Source organism: Athene cunicularia (assembly GCF_003259725.1).
Source record: "Athene cunicularia isolate RWA chromosome 1 unlocalized genomic scaffold, athCun1 chr1_part2, whole genome shotgun sequence".
In the NCBI taxonomy this organism is placed as follows: domain Eukaryota; kingdom Metazoa; phylum Chordata; class Aves; order Strigiformes; family Strigidae; genus Athene; species Athene cunicularia.
In genome coordinates this window covers 58,398,594-58,426,095 of record NW_020799092.1, presented here as the reverse complement: position 1 = coordinate 58,426,095, position 27,502 = coordinate 58,398,594, and the positions used below count along the sequence as shown (strand labels likewise).

Sequence of the window (27,502 nt, the reverse complement as noted above, 5' to 3'; positions counted from 1 at the left end):
TTTGCCTGCTGCTGGAGCTGGCTCCTTACTGGGATAATTTTTGGCACTGTCATTCTGATATGAAGGAAACTAATCAGTAATGCTGGAGGAGAAAACACAAAGTTCACTGTAAAAAAAAAATTTAAAATTTAAAAATCGAGAACTGTAGTTCAGCTCAACTCTTCAAATCATTAGCAGCAAGATATTTCCACTGACAAATCCCAGATAAATGAGAACATAACTTCAGATTTTATACAGGACATGCAGCTGGAAAAAGATAGCAAAGCTCTCGTACTAAGCATAGAATGAGACAGTGATGAAAAGTGAATGATTTACCACCAGCCACTGTGGGAGACTGCTGGCAAGAGCTCCAAATCATGTGCTTGTCAGACAAATTTTCTGTAGTTGGTTTATCGTTTTGAACTGGTAGCTACATTTGTGAAAAGAAACAGTATAAAGAATTATTTATGCCTATTTTTTTTTTCATCAGTGTATGCAGTGCGATGCTACTACTCAGTCAGAAGTTTCAAAAGCTTTGACAGTGAAAACGAGAAAATGAGATACTGAGACGAATGCTTCAAAATGTAGTGCAAGCCATTGTGGCCTTAGAGTCGAGATTAATGGAAGCATGGGTTAAGTAGAGATTTAATTCAGGATTTATTCACTGTTCCAAAATGCTGAATATTTGCTCAATTATTTTTATGAATATGTGTTTAAGTATTCTTCTGAATTCCTGAATGCTACCATAAGAGTAATAAGGAAATTGGTAACAATGTTCTTTCTTAAAGGGGAGTGACCTAATTAGAGTCCCAAAGAGGAAGGCAGTTTTTATCAGTAAGACAGATTTTCTGGTTTCTTAATGCTTTTAACCCCTGTCCACTTTCTCGCTTTGAATAATAATCTCGTGAGCTTATATTGAAGTGCTTCATTTTCTTCTTTAACAAGCCAAATAAAGCACTGTTTATATGCATGTTGCTGAGTAGCAATGGTTATTCTAAACCACAGATGCTATAGAACAATATAGTTTGAGCTTAAGTCTTGGGCAGTTCTACAAACAGATCAGTTACACAGCTTCACATGCAAACCCTATAAAATTTTTATTACTGCCTGTGAAATATTTCTTCATTCCTTCCAACTGTTTCCTGCCTTTTAGCTCTGCTGAAAATCCCTCCAACATAGCCTGTGACCTTTTCTGCCAGAGATCAGTAAGCAGAGCCTTCAGAGGACCCCTTCAGTTGTATGAAGCTTTGCATAACTTTGTTGCTGTGGCACCACAGGAGGTCATCTGGAAAAATCCAGTGCTAATTTCATTTTTCAAATGTTACTGGTTTGGCTTACTTTTTAGTCTTGTGTCTTGAGCCTGGTGTCCATATGTTTTCTTATCATTGATTTTTATTCAGTCAGAATATTAAATAATGTGGTTTCTTGAAAGTGTCATCTTTTGGGTGTGTATAGTCATGCCTAAGGATAAAGGATGGGAATATGCTATCTTCTGTCACTACAAGTGACATTCTGTTGTCACATATTTATGCAATAGAGAAGGATCATATCTTGCATGATGAAAAAATTTTAATGGAGCCAGGACATTCTTTATGTAAACAAGACAAATAAGATGATCATATTTTGCAGCCAGTAATTACATACCCTTATAAAAAGGGCTATTATATATTTGGAGTATGTGAAGAATACATGATTAAATACCTGACCAGAGGAGGGAGAGAAACTTGGTCAAGACTGCACAAATAAAGTAAATGCTGCTCATGTTATTTTTCTGCAATATTCTACTATCGTTAATTCTGCAAATTGTTTGAAGTATAAGAACTTATGGATAAATAATTAAAAACTACTTAGAAAAAAATTCATAGAACAGTTTAAGTTAAAAAAAAAAGGCTTAATTTCTAAAATTTAGAATTTCCTTAAATGACATGGTCGCTCATGAAAAATAATACTTTTTTATTAGAATTTTTGAGGATATAGCCAAAGATGACATTTCTGAAGGGAAAAGGAATCTTTTCCTACCTGCTGCTGCTCAGTGTCTGATACACCTGCATAAGTGAGATTAAGTTTGGTCAGTAATACTTTAATTATACTGTTAATTTTCAGTAATCATTCCTTATATTGTTTACATGTGTAAGAATACATGTTACTGTTCTTGAACAGCAGGAAAAGTAGAATGAAAAAGTTGTCCCTGCCTCATACTGATTTGAGTCTTAAGTATAAAAATAGAGACTAAATATTGAAAGAAAAGAGGGATGGAAACAGAATTGTTTGCTGATCAGATAGGCAGTAACCAAACTAGACTGTTGCTGGCAAGCCAACAGCTCTCTTTAGGGTGTGGTTTTTTTGTTCTGCTGTTCGTCTGCTGTTCGTTGTTGAAATGAGTATATTTGCACATGACATTTATTACAGAGGGATAATGAGATTGCAATGTCATGGTGCCTGATCTAACTGTGCTTAACTTGTTCATACACTTCCTATTATATCTACTGAGGATAAATGCTCTTAGGATTTAGCTTCTTGAACAGTCTTTTACTTGATGGATTTTACCTGTTCTTTTAACTATTATATCTGGAAGTCTTTTATTAACAGGTAAGTGCTGTGAAATCCAGGACTGATCTTTCAGAGGATAACAAAGTAAAATTGTTGAGCCTTCTTTTGGCATCTAGACTTATTTTCTTTAAAACATAAATACATTTGATGTACCATTTACAAAAGTGAGTTTATATGTTAAAAAAACCTCTGTGTATTATTAGTCAGAACACTTCAAAGGCTAAAGTCCAAGAGACATAATTATGTTGTTGTGGACAATGTTGAAAACTTGGTGAAGATGAGTGTCATGCTTTAATAAGTATTTTTGAATTTTAGAAAAGCCAGTAGAGTAAGGATCATGACAGGAATCAAAGTGTATCTGCTTTCATAAACTAGGTTTGATTGAGTTGCTTAATGATTATTATAAATTGTTCAAAAATTCATCTTTATATCTTTAAAAGAAAAATTCCATCATGATTTTCATCTTGTCATATGAAGGTGACTTTGTTCTTTCATAAGTCTTTCTTTTTTGGATTGTCATGATTGGAGCAATTCACAAAATAAGGTATAAGAAATTACCTTTCAAAAAATTGGATGCTATGAGCAAATACCATATATATCAGTCTAGTATCCAGCTGTGAAGAGGAAAAAAGAAATTTCAAGTAAGAAATTATCTTGTTTTCTTGGTTCTGCAAAGGAAAAGATGGAGAAGAAAAAAATAGACATTTATCTCGGCCTAAAAAAAAAAAAAAAAGGATTCAGCTGAAAATTTACATGAAAATTTTATTCAGTTATTCTTGATGTCTGATCAATTACTTCCTTCTTCAAAGAAAGGAAATAATACCTAATCAGTTCAAATACAAAGAGCAATGTGATATCCACAGGAAAAAGAGACAGAATTTCTAAAATAAGTAAGTTTCTATGCTATGTTCTGTCATTGATTACTATTTTATATTGTCCAAGAGATTTTTCATCTATCTTACTGTAGAGAAATATGAATTACATACAGGTTCTTAATATTAAAAGAAATTTGAAACTCAACTGGATAATAAACTGAGCAACCAGATTTTAACTGGCCTTACTCTGAACAGGGTTTGAACTAGATGACCTCCAGAGGTTTCTTCCAGCCTAAATTTTATGAGGATTCTATGATAAACTGCCGCCAAAATAGTCTTTTGTAAGTCTGTCTACCTAAGGGACTTGTGAAAACCACCAGTTTTAGAAGGAAATATTCACTTGTCAGATCAAGACAAGTGTGGCATGGAAGAAATTAGGATGAGAGAAGGAAAGTGATAATTAAAGTTGGTTGTAATCTCTACTCTATTTGGATAGTTAGCAATAAACATAATCTTTCTGCCATGAGGTCGTATCTTTTTTAAATTTTCTTCACCTTAATCTTTTTGATTGTTCTGCCTAAATCCTGGCTGTTCTCCTTGCTCCCGTGTGCTCAGCATGCTAATGATTGACTGAAAGCAACCAAGATGTATGCCCAGGTGTGATGTTTGCACTTCTGAAGACCGTGGCTTTGGTGAACTGCCTTCTGCTGCAGCACTTAGACCCCAGGCAGAAAGCTGGTGGGATGGGGCTTTATGACTAATAGGTTTTCTTCAGAGTTGGAATATTAACCCTTCTCATCTATTATCACTGCTGGAAAGAATAGCTGTTTTGAGGTGACTATCTTCTTTTAAAATGTATAATGACATTACATGTCTCTTGTAAGACTGATACCGGTTTTATTTCATAGTGCACTTTGGAAACCTTGGGGCTTGAAGATGCATGTCCTGCTGTTAATCCCTTTCACTATAACAATCAGGGCTTGAAGAAAACTGCTTACATGCTGTACATGATATATCTGTTCCCATTCTCATTCCCACCTAATCCCACCTGATCCACAGCAAATGTGACTAATATTTTGCAGACAGACATAAGCGTTCTCTAACACTGCACTAAAGCATCTATAGGTGTGCGATCCAGCTTCAAACTGGAAGGCATTTGACTATAGATAGTGTGGGGTTGAACCAAAGCCAATTAAATCTCGCTTAGAGGAAAAATGTTTTGGATCAGGCTAAGCCTTATACTAACATGGCTACCTGGTCTCTGGCTGGGTCAAAATGAAGGCAAAGACAGCCTGTAAACTGTCATGTAGAGGGATGGTGGTCTGTCAGAAATAGGATGTAGTTGGGAAGGATTACCTCAAATTTTACCTCCAGTCTCCTCTGGAATACTCTAGTAAACTGGATTTGAAATTTGTCATTCAAAGTGATCTGCACCTGCCTCATCTATAGAAATTTTAATTGTTTAGTGGCAATAGTTGACATGGAAATAATTCATTTGGACTCCTTTTAAATTTTGATATGATCTGAATGTCCCATTTTACATTCTGAGAATACATTATTCTTGTATCTTGGTTTCAACAGACCTTTCAAACATTTGTTTTTATTTGTTGTAAGCAATATAATACAGGTACATTCAAAATACTTCCTAAATCTTTGACTACTCAATTCAGGAACATATTTTATGATTTTATTTAGTCTTGGTTTGTTCTTTTGAGTGAAGAGAAAGGTTGAGGAAAAGGGTTTAAAAGTTTTTGCTTTTAAGTCGTATTCAGGCTAAGAGTACTGTGTGTATCTCAGATGCTCATGACACTCAGAAAATGTCATGTGTTTTTCAAATGTCATGGTGTTTTTCACCCCACCATGGGCAGACTCTTCGCTGTTGCTCTGTTAGCACATGCATTGATCCTCAGAGGTGTCAAGAGGTCCAGTACTTTTAGAATACAGGATAGTCCACTGAACAGATGAAGGAAAAAAAAAAAAAAACATAGATTTTTAAATTTCTTAATAACTACATAGCATATAAGGTATGAGCCTACAGGTGTACTGGGTCTGGCTGAGCTGGAGTTGGTTTTCCCCTATAGCAGCCCTCATGCTGTGTTTTATGTTGGGAGCTGGCAGGGTGTTGATGGCACCCTGGTGCTGTGGCTACTGCTGAGCAGCGCTTACACCAAGGATCTTTCTGACATTTTTCCCCCAGTGGGATGGGGGGCAAGATCTTGGGAGGGGACACAGCCAGGACAGCTGACCCGAACTGACCAAAGGGATATTCCAGACCATGTCACCTCTGCTCAGTATAAAGCTGGGAGAAAGGAGGAAGGGGGTGGGGTCACCCTTGGTCCTACAAGGCAACCACTATGGGTATGGGAGCCCTGCATCCTGAGAAGGCCCAACATCGCCTCTTCATGGGAAGGAGAGAATAAATCTGTTTTCTTTTTTTTTGCTTCCACGCGTGGACCTTTGCTTTGGCTTTTGTTTTACCCGCAGGGGTTGGTCTATCTCATTTTCTTTCCCCTCTTTGCCCTGTAGAGAAAACAAGGGGAAAGGGGGGGAAGCGATAGAGCGACTTGGTGGGTACTTGGCATTTAGCCAAAGTCAAACCACCACAACACGTTAATGTTCCTTCTTGAGAGCAATATCAGCAAACTGAGTAGGAGGACAGCAGAAACAAAGGCAGAATAATGTGGACAGCTGATAAGAACAGTAGGAGTCACAAAGAGGAGTAAAAAGGGTTTCAGAATAAAAGAGAAGCAGTATGATGCCAGATGGAATACCGAAATTTTCTCATTTGATTCCTGGGCCTTCCCTGGTAGACTGTGCAGGCCTAGATAGGTCAGTCTATTTTGTGATTTGTTTTCCCATATCTTCAGACTGAGATGACAACATCTATGTGCTTCATCAAAGTATGGTCACTTTATCAACATTTGTACCACATTTGAAGGTTTAAAGTGTCACACAAATACTAAATAACATGAAATAAATAGGATTTGCAACTTTTAACAATGTTGCAATGCATTCATAATTATATTTTTCAATACAAAAGTGAAGTAAATATGCATATATAAATTTCAAGAGCATAAATGACCATAGCTTGCTTCTGTGTCCATCACTAGCCCCTAGCTGGGTTTGAAATTCAGTGGGAAATAGGAGTTAATGCCTCTCATGAATTCTTCACACAATATGTAGCAATGGTTCCCAACACCTGGCAGTGTGTCAGTCTTGTTACACCCTTGAAAATCTTCACCCTGACTTGTCTTGGTTGCCTGTATTGAAAATGAGATGGGAAACCAAGACTAAGTAATAATTTATTCATACTGTTTTATGTTTGTGATGACAGTACTTGTCAAAATAGCATTCTGTAGTGTTAGAGTGCACTTTCATCGTTTTCAGTGTAGAAAGCCTAAAAGAGTGGTTTTACTCAGTTTCTTATTATGTATTGAAAACTTCTTCTGGTTTTTCTTTCTGGTTTGTATTAGATAGTTATTAATTTTAAAGCAAAGCTATTCATAATTTTGTCTTTATTTACAAGTAATGTTTTTTCAGATATTAATAATGGTTTATGTTACAAAAGAAATACATGAATGTGTCTAGGCCAGTTAGGTCTGTGATAAATGGTTAGTAATTTTGAGTGAACTCTGTTAATTCCTTTACTTAAAACAGTTACTATTTTTACCAAAAGCAAAACCCTATGACCAGATTATTTTGTTCTTCCTTTCGTATTAGCCTAGATGTGCAAAGGGACTTTACAATATAACATATTATCCATCAAGACACTGAGTCCTTGCTGTTGCTGAAGTAACCGTCCAATTCGGAGCTATCACTTCTTCAGAGCAGTGTTCCAAGAAGGGATTGCCAATGTTTTGTTACAACCACCCTGAAAGCCTGAATCTACAGGGAGAAAAAAAAAAAGGCATTCACTCTTTCTGAGTGACTATACTAGTGACTTGACATTGCATTCAGAAATTGAACACTGGGCTACTTAGTATATGTAGCTACGGATGCTAAACACCAACTTTTCTATTAGGGGAGTTCTGAAGAGATGGCTTGTTAGTCTGTGTTTCAAACTGCTGGTGTGCTGAGTCAAAAGTTTCCATATAGATGGAAATAAATGAGAAATAGTAAAAGGAAAAAAAAAAAAAGAGATACAGTAGTGCAGACAAAGGTGACGCTTAAAGGCAATTGTATGGCTTTCCATCCTTATACCAGAATTTCCCTTTTTTCTGTAATTCTTCTTACTGCCATCCATCTCTGTAGAAAAAAAATGTCTTTCTCATATCTGTATTTTGTAGTTTTAGGAAGGTTTTGATGGGAAACTCAAGGTTAAAACCATTACTATTGTAATGCTCCTCACTAGCTGACAGCCCTGAAAGTATTTATGCAAAGTATCAGTGTTTCTGTAGTAGGGATTGTAAAACAACGGCTCTGTAGTTCTCAGCAAGATTTCTGCATAAAATAGTGGTATTGCAGTAACATAGGGAACAAAAGAGTCAAGGCCATAAGAGATTAGGTGAGGTTAGTGATGAAAGGCCAAGATACTTAGCCAAGCTCACATTTTAGTTTACCTGAGCAGTGGACTTGTCTGTGCTTCTGCATTATGATTTGTTTAGAATTTTATGCATTGCCTTTCAGCTGCAGTTTGATGTGCTTGCTCTGATGGAGGAAAATGTGTTGGTTTTTTTTTCCCAAGAAAAATATTTGCAAGCTAAACCACATTATAAGCATTATAGAAAGATATAAACTTACAAATTCTTTCCCTTATGATTTCAAACATGAATTCCAGATCCCACTGATATAATGGAGAATACATACATAAATATATATATATATATATATGTGAAAAAATAATAGTTGTAATGTTGCATTTAAGGAGTAATCATTACTGTATTAAATCCTTCATGCTGCATAATAAACTACTGTTGGTTGTGCAGTAACATTTCCTTTTTCAAGAACTTTCATCAAAGGGAGAAGCTGAAATGTTCACATTATTTTGTAAGGCAAGCAACAGACTGAAAATAAACATGCCTTTGGGTTGTATGAGACAGTTGTTAGTGTTAAGGCCATGATTTTTAGCATAGCATCCTGGTGTCAGTCATTGCCAAATGGATGGGTATTTCTGTGTTCATAGGAACAAAGGAAATGCTTACTATTTTTGTCCAATTATTAGTGAAGAAGAACTAGCAGCAATTAGTACCAACTAATATTCTCTTTGGGAGTCTCCATAAAAAAGCCAGAATCATATACGTATGGGTTTAACTCTATTTTTGTTTGGCTGAATGAAGCCTCCTTGTTAAATTAAAGATTTATTGTAAGATCACTGTGCGGTATCTTGCACTGCTGGTACAGTGGCTTGCTTGCTCTCACACATTTTTTGTCTCTCTGTCTGTATATATGCAGTTGTAGTTAGTAATATGCAACACTTCATAAATTCCCCATTCACACACTACTTCACTAACAACAGAATTTTTGTCAGACCTGAATTTAAGGTGTTCTGAACTAGTATCAGTGTAGTCAGATGAGTCAGGGAGGTGCTGTCTCATGTGTCTTTTTGTTTCCTGGCCTTTCATCTCATGACTTGCACTGCATGATTTCTAACCTGAAAATGATAGATACCTATTTTTCTATAGTTAAAGTATGTTTCTAAACAAAGTAGAAACAACAAAGCTGTTATAGATTCGTGTGAAATAGTTGAGACATGGAGATGCTACAGACACGTGAACATTGTATTTCCAGTCTGGCTCTGAGATATGCAAAGATGAAGCTCTGGTAAATCTCTTAGTCCTGTGGACCAGTTGAACGCCTAACAAACCCATTTTGGTGGGTCTTGCTGCTCATTCCAGCTCTGTAGCATATTCCTGTATGGGTAGGAAATAAAACTCTTTCAGAAGACCTGGCAACTAATTCTAATGAAGAATTAAGAAACCTGTTGAGTTAGATTTATGCAGTAGATTTAAACCAAGAATCAAACCTAGAAAGATGCAAAAGGAGGCACCAAGGAGACTAATACACTCTGGTATTGGTTTCAAAAAAGAGAATCTTTCCTAATTGCTGAGGAAAAGAAATTCCTGATGGTTCAAAATTCTGTAGACTTTGTCAGAAAGGAAATGTTCCAATAAATAGGGCTAAAATAAAATTTCTAGATGTTTCCTTAGAATAATACATTTTATAGCATTTACTCCTATGTAATACTGGAGACTTAAGATCTCATAAAGAAAAGTTTTGACTAACAGAGACCATGATTAGAGTAGAAAACCTGAGAGAGAAATTTGCTGCTATTTCTAGTATATGAAGTGTATTCCAAAATGAAGTAGAAAACCAAATTTGGTTAGAGGGGCTTCTGTGAAACAGTGATAAATCTTTGTCCGAAATAAGCATCCACCTCCTTGTTGATAGTGGGTACTTTTGCAGTGAAGGGAAATTAGCTTTGGCAAAGCACTTTGTCACTAGTTACAGTATCAGCCCACGTACCTCTTACAGCAGTGAAAAAACTGGGGCTTATGGTTGAAGATGATCAAGCATCAAATCACTGTAGTTTCTATAGTAAAGAGAATGAGTAGGTGAAAGCAGAAAAATTATGTATACAAAGGAAAATGATGTGGCAAAATGAGAGCCTGGAGAGGCAGGATTGGGGTATTTTTTAGACTTAAAGTTGGTGGGCTTAGGTCTCAAGTACACTATACGGGCTGCAGCTGGCAGCACAATGAGAATACTGCAACATTTAGCACTGAAATTATCGTTACTTTTGACTACTTTTCCAGGAAGATTAAAAAAAAATCCTGAAACACAATAATGGGAAATTTTTAACTTAATATGAATAATGCATGAGATCCACACTTGTTTTGACAAATATTCTGCACTTCCCATCTAGACTCATTCAGCACCAAAATTGTTCACGTTAGCAAAAATCATTGAACAGATACTCATAAATGAACAGCTCCTCCAGATGTGTGAAAGTGGCTGATTTGTTGTTTCCATTGCTTATATAAACTTGGTAGTTAAAACATATGCTATTAGAAATATAAAGCATTAAATTTTTCTATTATGTTAAGAAGTACTAAAGATATACTTTTCATAAATAGAAATTTCTGAAATTTGGTGAATTAATTTGCCCGTTCTTCCTTCACGCTCTTCCACAGTTCAGTATCTCCATGGCAGAGCAAGCTTGTAATAAATTATCTGCAACATACTTTGACTCAGAACAAAATAGTGCATACGATTTCCTTCTGTTTTCACAGAAAACCAAATTACAACTTACAGGTTCACCTGCTCCTCTGTATGAAAAGTAAATTCAGCTGTAGGATTTATTTTATTGCAGAAAATATTTCACTGTTATTGTTGTTGAAAGTTAAAATATAAAGAAAGGTAACTTTATACAGTGCTCACATTCTGGAGGCCACGTTGTTAGTTCTTACTTAAAAACAGTCAAAATATTGTTCAATTAAGCAATGAAAAATTATTCAGTTTTACAAAGAATACAAACAATCCTTTGTATGGTGGTTGACTTTTAATCTGTGGATCAGAAAGACATTTATGAGAAGTACTGTATTTTCTCCAGAAAAAATATTAGGATGCAACCCCAACCTTAAAAGAAAAATACATATTTGTCTGATCTGTACCTAGCAGCTTAGCTTTTAGATTTAAATAAATGAGGTGTGTGTGTGTGTGTATATATATATGAGGTGTATATATATACATATATATATATATATATGAGGTGTATATATATACATATATATATATATTTATATATATATATTTATATGGAGTATGCTACAGCTACTCCAATGAGATTATCAGATGTAAGAACAGGAAATGTTAGCATTTCAATAGATATTAATAAATGGATTTGACAGAGGAAAAATGTGTTTTAGAAGAAAAATGTTAAATTTTTGAGAAACCAAGTATATATAATTATATTAGCACATAAAATCTATAAATTTAAATGAGAAATTACAGTATGGAGTCCAAGGAGGTGTCATAAAAGAATTAGCCACCAAAAAAAAAAAAAAGGAAGTTGAAAGCTGTTAGAACTTGAGCACCAAGATAATTTGATTTCAGAACAGTAAAGTGTAATTCAAAATAGGCTAACTTATGTACACCTGCATGCTTTACTCAGTCTACGCTTTGTTTTGGATCACCCTTGATAAATGTTGAGTGCCCGGTATCTTGTTATATTCATGGCACAGTCTTTACAGTTCAGAATTTTACTTTTAACAAGACAAAAATTTATTAGTGGGTGTGACAGTGAAAATACAGACAGTAAGGCCATTCTTATTACTACATTTCATTTTGTATTGACAAAACAGAAAAATGCAAATTGCAGATTGTTATTAACAGGAGTTTGTATGGGTTTGCCTGTAGCTGGGAGTTTGATATTACACATTTTCATTACACTGTAATTTCTAACTTCCTCTTCAGTTAATGCCTGATGCATTAATAACATGCATAATAAAATAATGATATGCATATAAATAATTTCTGTCTGGATTATTGGGTCTCTCATACCCAGGTTCATTCTTGGAAGAACATGATACTGCTTCTATTTTGGTTGCTTTCTCCCAGCTTCTGATTTCAAATGGTAGGAGGAAGGATACATCTGCAAAAACACAAAGCTCCAAAGAAACAGGGCTTGTGCTCTAGTAATCCACAATAAATAATGACGAAATTGAGCTGTGAGCCTTGTGTCATTTGCTGTGATATTGGCAGCTGGGAGGAATATCAGATGCCTGCAAGTAAGTGTAATGCTAAAGAATACAGTCAAGGATTTGCCTTTTCTAACAAAACACAATTCCTCACATGCTCTTTCATGAGGAATGATGTTAAAGTCTAGCAGTAAAATCTGTGACCATCTGTTCTACCAGATAATTCACTTCCTAAGACATGGTCTTAAGAGGCTGTGAGAGTTAGCAGAAGTCCTGGTCAGCAAGGAGTGTGAAGATCAATGTATGGAATGTTTCCACCATGAACACTGAGCTTTAGGAATAGATTCAGACTGTTGCTTTTCAGCCCAGGATTGTCATTTACTGCTGCAGATGGAAAAAGAGGTGGGGGAAAGATGTCAGTCAAGGATGGTGATCAGATCTGATGTTAAAGATGGTTTCCAGTGCTACATTAGTGTCAACAACTAAATGGCCCAGGTGGATGACCCAGTGTTAGTCCCATCCAGATGAGTTTCTCATTGTGCATCTAAATTAGAGAAGCAGCAAATTCTGCCAGACTCCCAGGGCAAGGCTCGCATGTGCTCCATCTCTCCCTGCTGTCACCTGAAGAAATGGAGCCTCAGTATGTGTCTGCAGAGAGGGCTGTACCACTTTCTGGGGAGGTCCTGGAGGCAGATGCTGGGGTGTCCAGACCCCAGCACATGTTGTAGTACATACCTGCTGCTCAGCATGCAGAAGCTGAGCCACCGTGAGTGGTGTTCTCTTCACTCAACAGGCTGGGTCTCTTCTCTTTAATCAGCGTGACCTCTTCTGATTTCTTTTCTTCTGTCTGTGAGGTAATGCTGGCACTAGATCTTTGTAGAGAGGCTTTTGTTTTGTTTTGTTATTTCAATAGGAGTTTCTCTTGATTATTTGGGTGGTCCTACCCATTGCAATGTGCACAGTTCAAGGCTTCTGGAAGCTCAGGGACAAATTATCCTGGTGCTCGAGAGAGAAAGAGTGCAGCTAACAAAGTGCTTGGATTGTGTTTGTGATTGCAAGGCAGCATTCTTCCTGAATAGTGGGATCTGGGGGGCGAGACTAAAGATGCGACTATCTCAACTTTTATGCGGATGCTTTCAGCTTGGAATCTCATTTCTGTATTGTGACAAAACCTACCCCTGGGACTGCTGCTGGGAAGAGCAGCAGTGCTAGGCATTGTATTGTCCTGCTACTGCGCATTTTCTCCTTCTCAGGAAGGTAATTTATGGTCAGAGTCCCTGTTTTGGTTACCACTGTGGCTGAGGCTAAGGCTGTGTCCACCACAGATTCAGAGGGAGCATCTATCTAATCCAGACAAAGCAAAGAAGGCAGAATGTAACTAAAGATTCCACTAATTTTTAGCGAACCTCACTTTTGTAGTCTGGCATGTGTGCAGTCACCTGTAGGACTGGTTTATACAGAACCACAACTATCCTAAAACTTTTTGGGTTTGGTTGCTTATTACTTTCTAGACTTCATCTTGAAGTCTGCAACTCATGTTAGTTGAAGGATTTTTTACCTATTAGATCCTTTTGCTGGAGGATTACTACTGTTTGTTCATTTTCCAGCAACGGAAAGTCCATGTAAATTATTCTTGAATGCAAAATGAAAATACTGCTTTTTGTAAATGAGGTCCTCTTAAGATTTTAGCTTGTGTAATACACCCTTTTATAGAGCATGCACTTAAGATCACCTATTTTATTTATTTCTTTAGTTTCTGCTAATCATAGTATCTCAAGTACTGGAAAAAATTAAGATAAACTGGAGCTGCACCTACTTTTTGCATTTTGTTTGTGCCTAGTAGCATAATCAGAATCAGTATCATCAATGCAATGAGTACCATGCAATAGTTTAGGAAAATGGAAGAGCTTGTCAGAGGAGGTTGCAATTTAATTCATATTACTTTTCTTTTTTTTTGTACCCCTGTCACATAGAGATGGGGTAAATGCTGACAAACCAAGTGTCTTGAATGAGAGATTAACAACTAGAAGTTTGTCTACATAATTTAGCTTCTCTAAAAGGATGAAGCCTTGTGGTGCTAATTATCTTGCAGACCTATAATCACTCTGATAAAGAGCATTTTTTTTTCCTTTTTTTGCATTTGTGTTTACATATTTCCTACATGCTTATACTAAATTGTAACATCTCATAAAACATAAGGTTTTCTGTGGTCAGGTCTCTTACTTGCTGCATAGTTTGGTCACCTAAAATTAAATATACAAATTTTTTCTTTTAGAATTGAGACATGATTATTTGCTAAATTAATTTGACTTGTATACACAAGACTATGAACATAATATATTTAATAGAAAAAAGATCTCTTTATCTTTTTTCTGCTGTCTTGTTTGGTTTTGGTTTTCCCTATGAGGATATAGTTTTGGTTCTTTGGGTTTTGCCGTTAACAAATTTATGACAAAAAAAATCATACAGAAAAACCCTGATTTGTCTTATCACAAAGAAAAAACAATGGTTCCATGTACATATTTAATCTTGGATGCTCAAAAATGTACATCCTCTCTCTTTCCTGCCCTCTCTCCCCAAAAGTTTGGAAATTAAGCTCTAAGAGTTCATTGATAAATATTCTATACAAAAGACTACAGTCCTATCACTCTCAGGCCTGTCCTTTGCCCCAGTTAAATTCTGTTCTTTTATTTATTGCAGATGGGGAACTCAAGGGGATTTCTCCACTACTCACCCTCGGCCTGTTGTCAAAGTAAAACTCTTTACAGAAAGCACCGGGGTGCTGGCACTTGAAGATAAAGAACTGGGAAGAGTGAGTATTATGTGTAGAAACAAGAAATATATGAGAAATGCTGCATAGAAATGGAGATATTTATAAAATATGCCATAAAATGGTATAAGGTATTCAGTACAGCACCTGCCCTGCTGCAGCTGTACCAAACTGCTTTTTTTTTTTTTAAGGATAACTTTTACCAGTGTTCAAAACGTAATGTGTTGACTTGGATTACCTTTCAGAAACTTGCATCAGGGATCCATGATGGTTCTCTTCATCTTGTTTAAAACTTTTTTTAATTCCTAGGTGACCTACCAATGCTTGTAGCTATTCAAATTAGGAGTGACAAGGAAAGAGAGAAGACTTGGCATGTAATAAATATACAAATGGTTGGGGAAAGAGAAGGAAGGACTTAAGTGGTGGAAGAATGGTGGGGGAAGGAGTGGTGGAGATAATAGGTCAGACTAAAATAAGAGTTCTCAATCTTGTACTGTTTGAGCTTCCCTTCCCGTTTTACATTTCCCTTGTCTTGACAGGATCTTTTATCCTTCATAGGCCAAAACCAGGGGCTAGAGGGTACAGTGTGTCATAGAAAGAAGAGGGTAGTGTGACTTGGGCAGAGAGGGTCTGCAGATCTCCCCCCTCATCTGATGTTGAAATTCTCCGCTCTGATATATACTGCTTGGAGGAGAGCTCACGTTTTAACGCTCAGTTCTGCATTCACTCATGGCTGTTATTCATTCAAGGAAAGACAGCTTCTTGGGAAGAGCAGGACTTTTCCCCACTTTGTGTCCTCCAAGTGCAGGTGGCTGCGCAAAGACAAATTCTCCCACACATTGGATCACTTGCTAACGTCAAGACTGTATGCTCACTATTACTTCTTGCCTCCTCTCATGTCATTCTAAGAGACTTCCAAGGTCACTTGGTCAAGGATGGTTGAGGTGAAGGTGAGGTCTGCATGGGGAAGGTTTCCAGTAGGGGTAACACCCTGGCAGGAGCCAGGTGGGCATTGTGGCAGATACAGAGGATCTAGAGAGATACAGCTGAGCAGAGCGGAGACAGCATATCTGGATTCAAAACAACGAAAAGAGTCATTGAAAGGGTGGACTTACAGGAACTGCATAGTGCCATTAAACACTGAGAAGTTTATTTCTTTCAAAGAAGAAAAAATGCAGAGATGCAGGGCAGTGGAGAAGGGACTACGTCATCATTGTGAGTGATAGCAAGTATAGTCATTGCCAAGGAGTCAGAGGAGAAAAGAAACATCCATTAAAGGGGCTATGAATCACAGGTGTTAACAGAATCCTCTTGCTCTGCAACCTTAAATAGCCAAAGTTCAGGTATAGTCCTAATTTCTTACATTGCAGCTTCTCTGAGTTTTTAGGACAGGATGTTAAAAAGATTTAAAATTTAATTTTAAATTATTTTAAATAATGGAAATATTTCAAATGAAAAATACTGAATATAGCTTTCACTTTAACTGTATCCAGTGGCCCCAGATAGTTTGTTTTGTGTTTTTTCATGGACTCCTCTCCCCACCCCTGGCTGCCTTCTAACACATATGTATTTGTCAGCTGGTCAAACCAGTTTAAAGAAGGTATTAACTTTCCTGTCTTGGTTGGGAGTGGTGAGGGGAGAGAGAGAGAGAGAGAAAACAGGCAACTGAGATGGGCTAGGACCGAGCTCAACTGCCCTGTTGTTGAATGGAGTCTGACCCAGCTTTCCCAGAGACAAAGCAAGATATAAAAAGATGAGGGAGGAAGAGCAATCTTCTGTTTCTGTTGCTGATTCTTACTCTCCTGTTACTCTTCATCAGAGACTCTGCATGCTTTTATCAGATGCTCTGAGATATGGCAGTTTGTAGCAGAGTTAGGCTATTAAAATTACTGCTTTTTGCTGGGTTTTTCCTTGTCACAAAGGACAAAGGCCATCACCTTTTTTCCCCCTTGCATTAAAGTTTGAGCTGAGATTGAGCATAGAACACAGAAGTACCTGAGAGATGTTTGGATACTGATTCTACATTTTATAATCCATTCCGGTTTTACCAGAAATGTCCAACCCCCATCCTTGTCCAAAAAATACTTTCTGTAAAAGGTAAGTCAGTAAAGGATAAACCTCCCACAATGGCCTTATGTACAGCACATGGTCATTAGCAGTGGAAAAGAACATGAAAAAGGGTGTGTTGACTGTGCATCAGCCTGTTTGAGCATCTGTCCTCCTGCACCTCTCAGGTCTGGCAATATGTGGGGCTGCTGACAGATGCCTTCCAGCAGGCTGTGGTAGGCACTCAACTCAGGAGAAGAGGGAGCCTGCCAGCTTACCTCTCTGGTTTAACCCGAGTATTTGAGAGTGGTGATTGCTAGCTTCAGGGGAGATCAGGAGAATATTTGACGGAACTTTTACAAAATAATTTTAAGATACTGTGTACATTCATGGTATACGTTTTAGTTTTCAAAGGCTTGTTTTGTTGTCAGTGTCTTTGTTTTCAGGTTTGAGAGATTTAAATTCAGGTAGCCTTTGAAAAGATAGGGGATCCCACTGGATAAGTTTAATTCTGATAAAGTTTGGCAACTTTATGGCTGGTCAGTGACTTGCCGGAGTGCAACTGATTCAGCTAGGTTTATTATGCTCTGAAAAGCCTTGAAGATCCTTCTGCTTGTATTTTTTCTGTACTTAAAAATTCAATTCAAATCTGCCCCTTCTGAGATAGGCTTGCTGTGGACATTAATTCTCATCTGTCAAGTACTTTCTTCAAAGCACCTGATACCACTTTTCTACATTATTGAAGTTTGCATTTTTCATACCCTGCAGTTATTGTGAAGATTTTGTTCTGTTTAATCTATAATTGGAAATAAAAGGTGACATCAAATTACATGATTTGAATTTTGAATTTCCATCACATACCAAAGGGTTTCTTGTGCCACCAAGGGATTGGCTTTTCATGAAGAGACATCTAAGGTGTGAAATACAGAGCCAGCAAAGGTTTCCCCAGAACTGCAAAGGAGAAGGCGTCTCCATTGACCCCATCAGTGCATGGCAGTCTCTCACACTTAGGAACTTAAGATGTAGGCCCAGATCTGATTATGATGGCACTACAGCTCCTCACTTTCAGGAGGAGACACTGCTGATTTCTGGAAGTAACGAGCTCATGGTGGAGCAGAAGTGATGCAGGCCCATGCTTTCCTTAGAGAGGGCAGACCATACTTAACTTACAGCTTTATATACTCCCTCTTGGGAAGCAGAGGCTGGGGGCTGCTCAGGCTCTGCTGAAGGAGTCACCAGGTGAGCACTGAGCAATTGAAGGATTGTTGTTTGTACTTAACATCTTCTACCCTCAAGGAATTGAAGATATGCTTGACAGGAAGTAGTACTTACTATGTCACTTGTCTGACATTGCTCTCTTCCTCTAAAAAACGCAAAATAAATCCAGTCATGAATGCCAAGAGAAGATTTTGCTTGCTGGGGGGGATATTCTTCTGGCTCCCTGCTGACCACTTTAAGTGTCTTTAAAGAAAAAAGAACCTAAACCTTCATTCTCTGTTCTACAAAAACTGGAAGACAATTGGACAAACTCAGTTTTCCATTGAAGGAGAAAATGGAGACATATGCTGCGCAGAACAGGAAAGGATGTTATTTGGATTTCAGTTCTGCAGAATATGAGCCTCTGGAGTCACTGTCTGTGTCTGTGCGGACCTCTGCATACAGTGAACCACTGAATTTAACTTCTAGAAAATGAGGCAGGCTGCATCTTTGAAGCTAAGTTTCTTCTAATGAGCAAATGTTAAGAACTTTATTGAAATATCATTGAAATGCATGGCACAGTTTTTATGTGACTGACACTGATCTGCCCACTTCAGGAACTTCTGTGTGCACAGAATTGACGTTTACATTAGTACATGCAACAATTGAGGAAGCGTGAAGAAGCCTTCAGGGTTTGGAGTAAATACTTCCAAAAAATCAGCCTGGTGGTTTCTGAAACTCAGGGATCTGACATCACTTTTCCTTGTTCAGTACTTTGTGTATGAAGATGTTTAAACCTAGTAATTCAAAGTGACAGCCATTGTGCTTGCTTAGCACACATGTGAATACAATGAGAGAACAGCAGGTGGTGTTTGATTGCTGATACTTTTTGAATATAAGAATATTTCAGCCTTGTCACTCTGTGACTATTCAATTAAAAGAGAACTATTGTCTCACAACCTGCTTGTCACAGTCAGCTGCAGCCAGCAATAATTAGCTGTGCAGTTATGTTTTTTTCCTTTGGTACTGTTACTTTGAGTTTGATTTAAAGACATTATAAAATAGCTGTCCTGACTAGGTACCCATACTTGCATGATTGCCTACTTTCCCAATGTCGGCTGCACTGGGCATGTTGTTTATCTTCTGTGCTGCGTTCGAAGAGCTGCTGAGCAGAGACAATTTCATACTGTGACTATGTTAATTTGAAGCCTGCCATCCTGGGGAATGTGTTTCCTCATCATATTTTGAAATGTTTTGCACGTCTGAGTTTTTCTGTCTTCTTTTCAGTTTGGAAAATGGTAAGAGATTACTTCCACTTCCCCTTTTTCTCTTGCTCCCTGAGCTGTCTGCCTGTCAGACACCCTGCTATGTCTGGCTGTTATTGTTTCCATGCTAACAGGGGTTTTCTCAGTAGCTTCTCTGAGAATGTCTCTCATCAGAAATTCCTGAGATATTTTTCATTCAGGCATGCTCTCTCTTAGATTTGGGAGAGAGGCTCTTTCGGAAGGACTTAAAGACAACTTTTATCAGTTATAAGATCTATTAAGATAAGTGCTCAGCTGGCAGCATCAGCAGAGGTCCAATTGATTGCATAAATTTCAGTGTTTTTCTGATTCTTTGTCAACAACAGTATTTTAGATAGCTCTCTCACCATGCACCTGTTCAGGTTTTCTGTTTGGTTTTTGTTTATTTTTAACCACCTGTTACCTGAAGCCTTGTCTCTGTTTCAGCTGTAGTATAATCATACCTGAAAAGCAAGAGATCACTCAACAGGTGAGATGATGGAGCTTGTGTAAAATACTTATAAACTCCCTTGGTGATCAAGCTCAAATTAACCCTTTCTGTAGAGATTTCCTAGGTGAGAACGTTTCTAAGGGAGTTACTTTCAAGAGAGCCATCTCCTTTTCCCACTTCTACCTTAAATCTTGTCCCTTCCCTTGAGCTGCTTTTGCTTCATCCTCCTGGCAGCAGTGCATCATGACCTAATGCTCAGAGGACACGAGTGCAGTGCAGTGCTTGGCAGGCTGCCGGTAGGGCATTTGAGAGGACTTCATTTCTTGTCATGCTGACAGCAGCTTCTGGTTTTCTGACATAAACCTTTCTTTGGGTAAGGGGTTGGCAGAACTCAGAACAGCTTCAGACTTTCAAGCTAGGGGAGAAGGTAATTTGAGAGGAGTCAGTAGACATTTCTATCAAAAACTGATGTGTCCCCTAAGTAAGGCTGGGCCCAGAGTTACACAAACAGCATAACATTAAAGGGTCTCTGCATTGTCATCCATTTCCTATACCAAACCAGCTTCAATAATTTTTGGTCTGTAATGCTATTTTCAAATCAGTAAAACAGAGGAAACTAGGAAACTTTCCTATGATCTTTGCTCAGACAATGACCAGCAGCATAAATGTGCACATGCCAAATAATAATGGGTCTTTATTTCATAACATAAAATTTGCCTGTCCTCTCTATTTGCAGGGGCATCTTTTCAAATCACTACATTTTAAAGCATGAAAGAAAAAGCCTTCCCTAGAATGAATTAGTCCTGTTGTGTGATGAAAGCTTCAACAAATGTGTTGAGGGAGCATATTGTCTTATGTGTCATTGCCTTCTGCAGCTCCCTGAAAGGAGGTTGCAGAGAGCTGGGGATGAGTCTCTTGTAACAAGTGACAGGACAAGAGGGAATGGCCTCAAGTTGCACCAGGGAAGGTTTAGACTTGATGTCAGGAAACATTTCTTTACAGAACGGGTTGTTAGGTGTTGGAATGGGCTGCCCAGGGAGGTGGTGGAGTCCCCATCACTGGAGGTGTTTAAGAGTAGGGTTGACATATCACTGAGAGATATGGTGTAGTTGGGAACTGTCAGTGCTAGGTGAACGATTGGACTAGATGATCCTCAAGGTCCTTTGCAACCTAGTTGATTTTGTGAATCTGTGTCATGTTATTTTTTGTAGTTTTAAATAATCACAAATTGAATTAAAAGTGTCTCTGGTAGAGCATGGGAGTTAGAGAACTTGGTTTCTTTAGTTCATCATGGGGTTTCTTGCATGACCGCAATTATTCTGAACAGAGCTGGAGTGCTGCTTATGATTAAAGTCATGTGACTTAAGATTCAATTCTCAATTGCTTGTAACTTAGCCAGACCTTAAGAAAATGTGGGTTTGGTCAATGGCAGAAAGCAATCATTTGTAGCAGCATTTGTGCTCTGGAAGAGCACATCCGGGATGGGAACGTCTTTTGTCTCATAAAATCTTCAGTCTTTCCTGTTGGGGACCATGCAGTTTGAAGAAAGGACAGGAATCTGAGTGCCAGAAGCAGCAGGAGCTCCCTGGGGTGGCAGGGAGCAGGGCAGGATGGAGCACACCAGGGCAGCCCCAGGCATTGGGCACTTCCCTGGTAATGGGGACGAGTTAAAGGTTTGGTCTGCTTTTTGAAGATGACCTAGGCTTTCTTTATGAAGAAGAGACTGTTGATGGGCTGCATCTCTGTTTTCTCTAAGATTGTGTGGTGTGAGCTGTACTGAAGGTGATGTAAGGGTTTTCTGTAATAGCATGTTAAGTGTCATCTCCCTCTCAGCCAGAGCATTAAGGAGCAGCTGCAGATCTTCTTTCATCTTTTTTGCTTGTGATAGTGAGCTAAAACTGAGCATAGTTTGCTCAGAATTACAATGATTACCAAGGTCTGGTGCCCAAAATGTGTCTTAGACCACCGCAAATTGTAAAATCTGTCTCATCTCAAATACTTGGGTCAAAAGAGGGTGATTCCAGCACGTGGGTTCAACTCTTGATGTATATCATATTTTGAAGTGGAAGTATGGGATATGGAGGGAGAACAGCAAGGATATGAGGATACAGGTTGACTGAAACTGAACTCAGCCACAGGTGAGGGATGGGGGAAAAAGTAGAGATTATCTTGACTCTTGATTTTTCTTAAGTGTCCTTACAGTGTGCCAGTCTGTTTGCCTCTTAGCTTCATTGGTGCTTTTTGAAAGCTGCATTTTCTTTTGACAACAGGACGACTGCAGACAGGAATGGTTAGCTTCAGAGCTTTATCTAAGCACAGGAATATGGATAGGAGATATTTCTGTACAGTGCTTTTGACTCTGAACCTTCTGCTTGGTTTTCAGCTGTGAGAAAGCAATTGTCCCAAGTTTGGTTTGTTCGAGCTTTCTGAGTATTTTGGACAACTCAACTTCCATACCTTTAAAAGAAGATATGATCAATGAGCCAAAGATAGAGGAGAGTTAGTTGCTTGGCTGGACTGACTGTTTGGCTCAGGTATACTTCAAATAACTTCTGTTGTGATCCAGCTGGGAAATTAAATACGCAACTGAGTCACAATAGTTAAGTCTTCAAGTGATATTAGCTTCATATCTTTCACCCTGTCATGTTTTAAGCCCAGCTGAGAAATATTTCATCATTCACAATTAAGAAACAGTGTTTTGAGATCATCACCTTGCACAAATCCATAGAAGTGTTGGTCTATAATATTTAAGATTTCTGTGTTTATTTTACATCCAAATGAGGAGAGGCATAAAGTGAACTTGCCACTTTTGCAGGTACAGTGTGGTCTGGGGAAGTGTAAAACTAGATATAATCGGACCACATGGTCAAGTACTGTTTTGTTACTATTAATTTGCCTTAAATCAGCTGAAGCAATGCAGTGCACAGCAGCTATGTTTGGTGTGTAGCATTCTGGTCATTAATAGTTCATTTTACTTTTTAATGCAGATTATCTGTCAGTTACTTATTGTAAACATGGTCCTACACTAACAGCTCACAGTTCTCTGTGCTGCTGCTGAAAATTCTACTATGGTGATATTCACAGGTATAAGAACAATAAAATAAGATTAAATTAAATTAAATTAAATAAATTTAATTCGGGAATATATGATGTATTAGGAATTTTATGAAACGTTCAGAAGTTTTAGGCACAGTGAAAGAGTATCCTGTTAGGTGAGTTTTATATTCCCCAGAGAAGACATATGAATTGTTAGCATTTTATTTTTTTAAAGTAGGTTACAGAACAACAACTAGAAGATTAAAATCCCCTAAGCGGTGCTGAAAGGAAATCTGAGACAGAATAGCCTAGAAAGTTTCTTCATGGACAATGGTGATGACATTGCATTGCAGTGTGCCATAATGGAGAGAATGCCTTTAATACAAATTTCAACAAGTTTTTACTTTTCCTATCAAGGAACATTTGCCTAGTGTTTTGGTTTCAGTGGTTTCATGGAAGCTTACACTTTGTGTCACCTGATGATATGGTACACGACGGTTAGCTTGCCTTTAAGGGCAATATTAGTATGAGGGTTATTGTGAAGATAATCAATGCCTGTCAAATCCTTTGTGTGCATGTGTATTTGTGTGTAATGATAAAAAGTTTGATGACAAAGTTCTTTTAGCTTTTATTGTTTAAAGCTGGAAGGCATGATGAAGTGTAATGCAAACACAACACAGTGCATATTTAAATATTCTGCCAGATTGTTATTCATTGTGAGAGGTTTGAAAATGAAGCTCCAAAATACTTCTTTAAAAATTCAGAAGAGGAATTGTCAGTACTGAAGTTATGAATTAAATATACACTTGTCTGCTTATATTTTCACCAGTATTCTAAAAACTCAAGAAGTTGACAGGAGGAAGATGTTTCTTGAGATGCATGAGCCATAATAAGTTGTTACAGGACAATAGGAACTGCAGCCTGTAGAAAAAGAAAACTTCATAACATCACCTACAGTTCTGTGTGAATGCCAAGTGATTAAATGCAAGGAATAATTCTGTTTATATAGTCATGCATTTTAAAACATAAACAAACTAAAAATCATTGCTGTTTGTTGCTTCAGAACTCAAAGGTTGTCATACTCATAAATGCTTTTAAATGTTTTCTAAGGGATGGCTTTTACTCAAAATGAAAAGTAAGTGTTTCTTTGGAAAGAAGGAATAAGATCTGTTGTAAATAGTGTTTGCTATGCATTGTAGAAAGAAAGAAAAAAAAAAAAAAAAAAAAGCAGCCTCCTGATTTATTAAAACTGGAATATACTTTTTCTTTTCCTGTCTCTTTAAAAGGTACTGAATGTACTCAATAGTTCTGACAGATTATTTCTCCTGCTGCTATTATAAAGGTTGCACACTTGATTTGGGATGATGCATCATATTTCTCTGCTTCACTAGAGCTCCTGATATTAACGGGATGCAGGAATGCATTTCTGCAAAATATTGAGATGAGAAGCTGAAGGCGCTCAGTTTACATCATCTTTCAGATATTAGATCTGAGTGACACTATTGTAATATTTTTGGCTTAATAATATCTGTTAGATTTATGCTTGCTTGGAGGTTTCTTACTCAAATCCTTCATTTAACTTTTCCTAATAACACAGAGGATATTGTGTTTTATATATATGACATAAGGCACAAGGAATTTGTATAAGAAATATGTGATGGTTAATGTTACAATTAATTTTAGTTTTCAAGAAATAAAAGATGTGAAGAACGCTGCTTTGTAGAGTGTTGTTACGTTTGAAATATTGCTTTGTGATAATCGTAATGAATGAATGTCATGAAAATCTATCAAATAGCATGTTTGGAATAATTTAATTTAAAAAGAAGTGCTTATAATATAAGAATGAAAGGAAAATATGTTTCAGCAGCATTTAACTGCTAAATGTGTGGCTGTGGATAAGGATTTAAAGAAGTAAAATATTTAATTGTACTGACTATGAATGGGTAAACTTTCTAGATGGTAAATAAATAGTTAACAGCTTGTGACTAATAATAATAATAATCTAAAATTAATAGTTAGCTAGTAAAACTATCAAAAAATGTATATAAATAATTAAAAAAATAAATATTTAAAATTCAATAGTTAGAGGTTTTTTTTAATATGTCAGCCACTGTAGATTAAACAAACAGTTTGTGTCTTATCACATGTGAACTGGACATTGTATCTTACATTTATTATACTCCATTTGCAGCAAAGATACTTTGGAACTAATCTCTAATTTCTGCAATTTTTACTGTTATTGGATTTTATTAATGCTAATGATCAAAAAATGGAGTTGGTAAAAACGAGCATATTTTGTTTTTCTTCACTCAAGCAATGTCACTGCTGGAGGGGCAATCTGTTGCATAATGCTACAGCAAGTTGTTTCAATAGAAAGTTTCCAGCAGAGCACTGAGTAATGTAAAAGTTTAATTGTACATGACCATTTTCAAGAGTCAACTGTTCCTTTTTTATTTAAAACTCAGAATGAACTGACAGAGGAGGAAATTTTATTAACTCCTAGAATGAAAATTCTCATTTGTAAGAAAATTAATTAGTTTATTCTGAAAATTAATCTATTACAATAAGATTGAGTCAGCTGGCTTAGTAGATTTATGAAACTTTCAGATTGGAGGAAATGCAACAAGAATCTTCATATCTTAGAAGTGTCCATTAAAAACTTGATTTTTTTTGGTATCAACTTATGGAATTTTTTATTTTATGTTTTGCAGGTAGTGTTGTATCCAACATCCAATAGCCCGAAGTCACCTGATCTGCATAAAATGATAGTCCCCAAAAACAGCCAGGACAGTGACTTGAAAATTAAACTGGCGGTGAGAATGGATAAACCACCTCATATGAAGCACTGTGGGTAAGTGTCCATTTTCTGGCTGTCTGTATTTCTTAGTTTTCCTCATTGTGTTTGTGTTTAAGCATATCTAGCTAAAAACATAAGGTTTGTAAAACATTATAAAAGTGTACAACAGTTCCTATTGTATGGCATTGTGTTGTATCCTCATTTTATACATAAATTTTGGAGTACTCAGGAATTTTTTTTCCATTAAAATAGGATTAATTATATACCTGAATGGGAGGGTACCTGCAACATAGTCTCTCCCCTTTTCTTTCTCTGTCCACTATATGGTATTTCTCTTGAAAGGAATTTATGTGCAAATACCCGTTTAAGGATTTTTTTTCTGTCGTAACACTGAAACAATATGGGATAGATTATTCATAAAGACAGCTCCCCTAGCCAACTGCCACTGCTATTCCTCATCCCAATTGCAAAAACAGGTAGTGCTGCCGACAGCAAGCAAGGCTGTATCTGCAGTTACAATGCGATTATAATACCAGGGCTGTTTCTTATCCGTTTAACTTCTGAATTAAGTAGAAGTACATTTCAAAAAAAAGAGGACTGTTCAACATGTTAATGTAGAATTAATGTAGTGGCCACACTATTTAGAATTCTTTTCAATTTCAAATATTTTTAATTAATATTAATCTTCCTGTTAATATTCTGTTCATTGTATACAGACAGCAATCAGCAATTGCCCAAATTTCTTATATTCAGTGCTTTTTTTCAAAAAAAAACAAACACAAAAAAACCCCAAAAAACAAAACAAAAAAAACAAAAACACAAAAAGACCCCAAACAGAAACCTTATTTAAGTTTTGGCAAAGCTTTAATTGGTTGGGCTGAATTTTCCCTGGTATCAACCTCAGCCCTCACTTTGGTTTTTGGACACTAAATGCAAATGTTGCATACAGTGAGACTTGCTGGCTGGAGAACTGTGGCTGGTGACCAGCAGCTGCAAGGAAAGAGAGGGAAAACAGTTGTGAAGCCTACTGGGGAACTGGAGCTACTGTGCTTGGAGACTAGGACTGAGATGAGAAAACGGAAGCAAGGCTGCAGTTACATGAATAAGGGATAATGGGATAACGTGAGAGCAGGAAGACCAGGCTGGCATAAATTGGAGTGGAGAGGACCTAGGGAGGAGAGGAGTGCTTGTCTGTACTAAAGCATGATGCTCTCCTGTCAGTCCCCACCCCCTGCCCCATTCATTTGCACTTGCCAAACACCTCTGAAATGTTTTGGTAATTGTGGCACATCCTTGTCTTGATTCAGTCCACTATGGTTTCAGCCTCCTGCTCCTGGAAGGGATTCAGCCAGTTGAAGCAGTGAATGCTGCAGGAGTGGCACAGTGCTGCCTGCATTTTTCAGTGGTTCGTCAAAAGGCAGCCGTGGGGACGGGATGTTTTGAACAACATCAGTAATGAGTAATACACAACAGACACATCTAACCTGCATGTGACCTGGTTCATTTGCATACTCCACACTACATCAACATCAGGGATGTTGTGCTCCCATGTACATCCCGTGTGCATCCCAACAGGTGACTGGGAGAAGCCCCGTTTTTGATCAGATCACTGACAACATTGGGGTCATGCTGTCTGCAACCCCAATTACAGTGTAACATGCAACTAATTTTGACCTGGTCCAGCAACAAGGACAAAGCTCCAGTCGTTCCTCCCATCATGCTCCTGGGTTTCCCCAGAGGCTTTCTTGGCTGGGAGCTGTTCTTCTGGGGTCTTCAGAGGGTCTTCTTAACACCCCAGTTTGCTTTTCCATTCTGGTTTATGTCACTAGTCGTCTTGTCTGAGCATTAAATGGATTGCCCAATCAAATATTACTTTCAATGATTTAATTCAATTATTATCCCTTTAATTTGCTGCTGCTGGTTACTTCTTCGCATCGATTTT

General features: G+C 37.5%; 1 protein-coding gene across 18 annotated transcripts in view; it reads left to right on the top strand.

Moving 5' to 3' along the window:
- The window catches only part of CADPS2 (calcium dependent secretion activator 2), a 252,497-nt gene that overhangs the window by 74,449 nt on the left and 150,546 nt on the right, over positions 1–27,502 (top strand). For all 18 annotated transcript variants that reach the window (XM_026868446.1, XM_026868444.1, XM_026868436.1 and 15 more), the window contains exons 6-7: positions 14,681–14,792; positions 25,475–25,614. In XM_026868446.1, the coding sequence (XP_026724247.1) occupies positions 14,681–14,792; positions 25,475–25,614 (252 nt within the window). The remainder of the gene's footprint in view (positions 1–14,680; positions 14,793–25,474; positions 25,615–27,502) is intronic.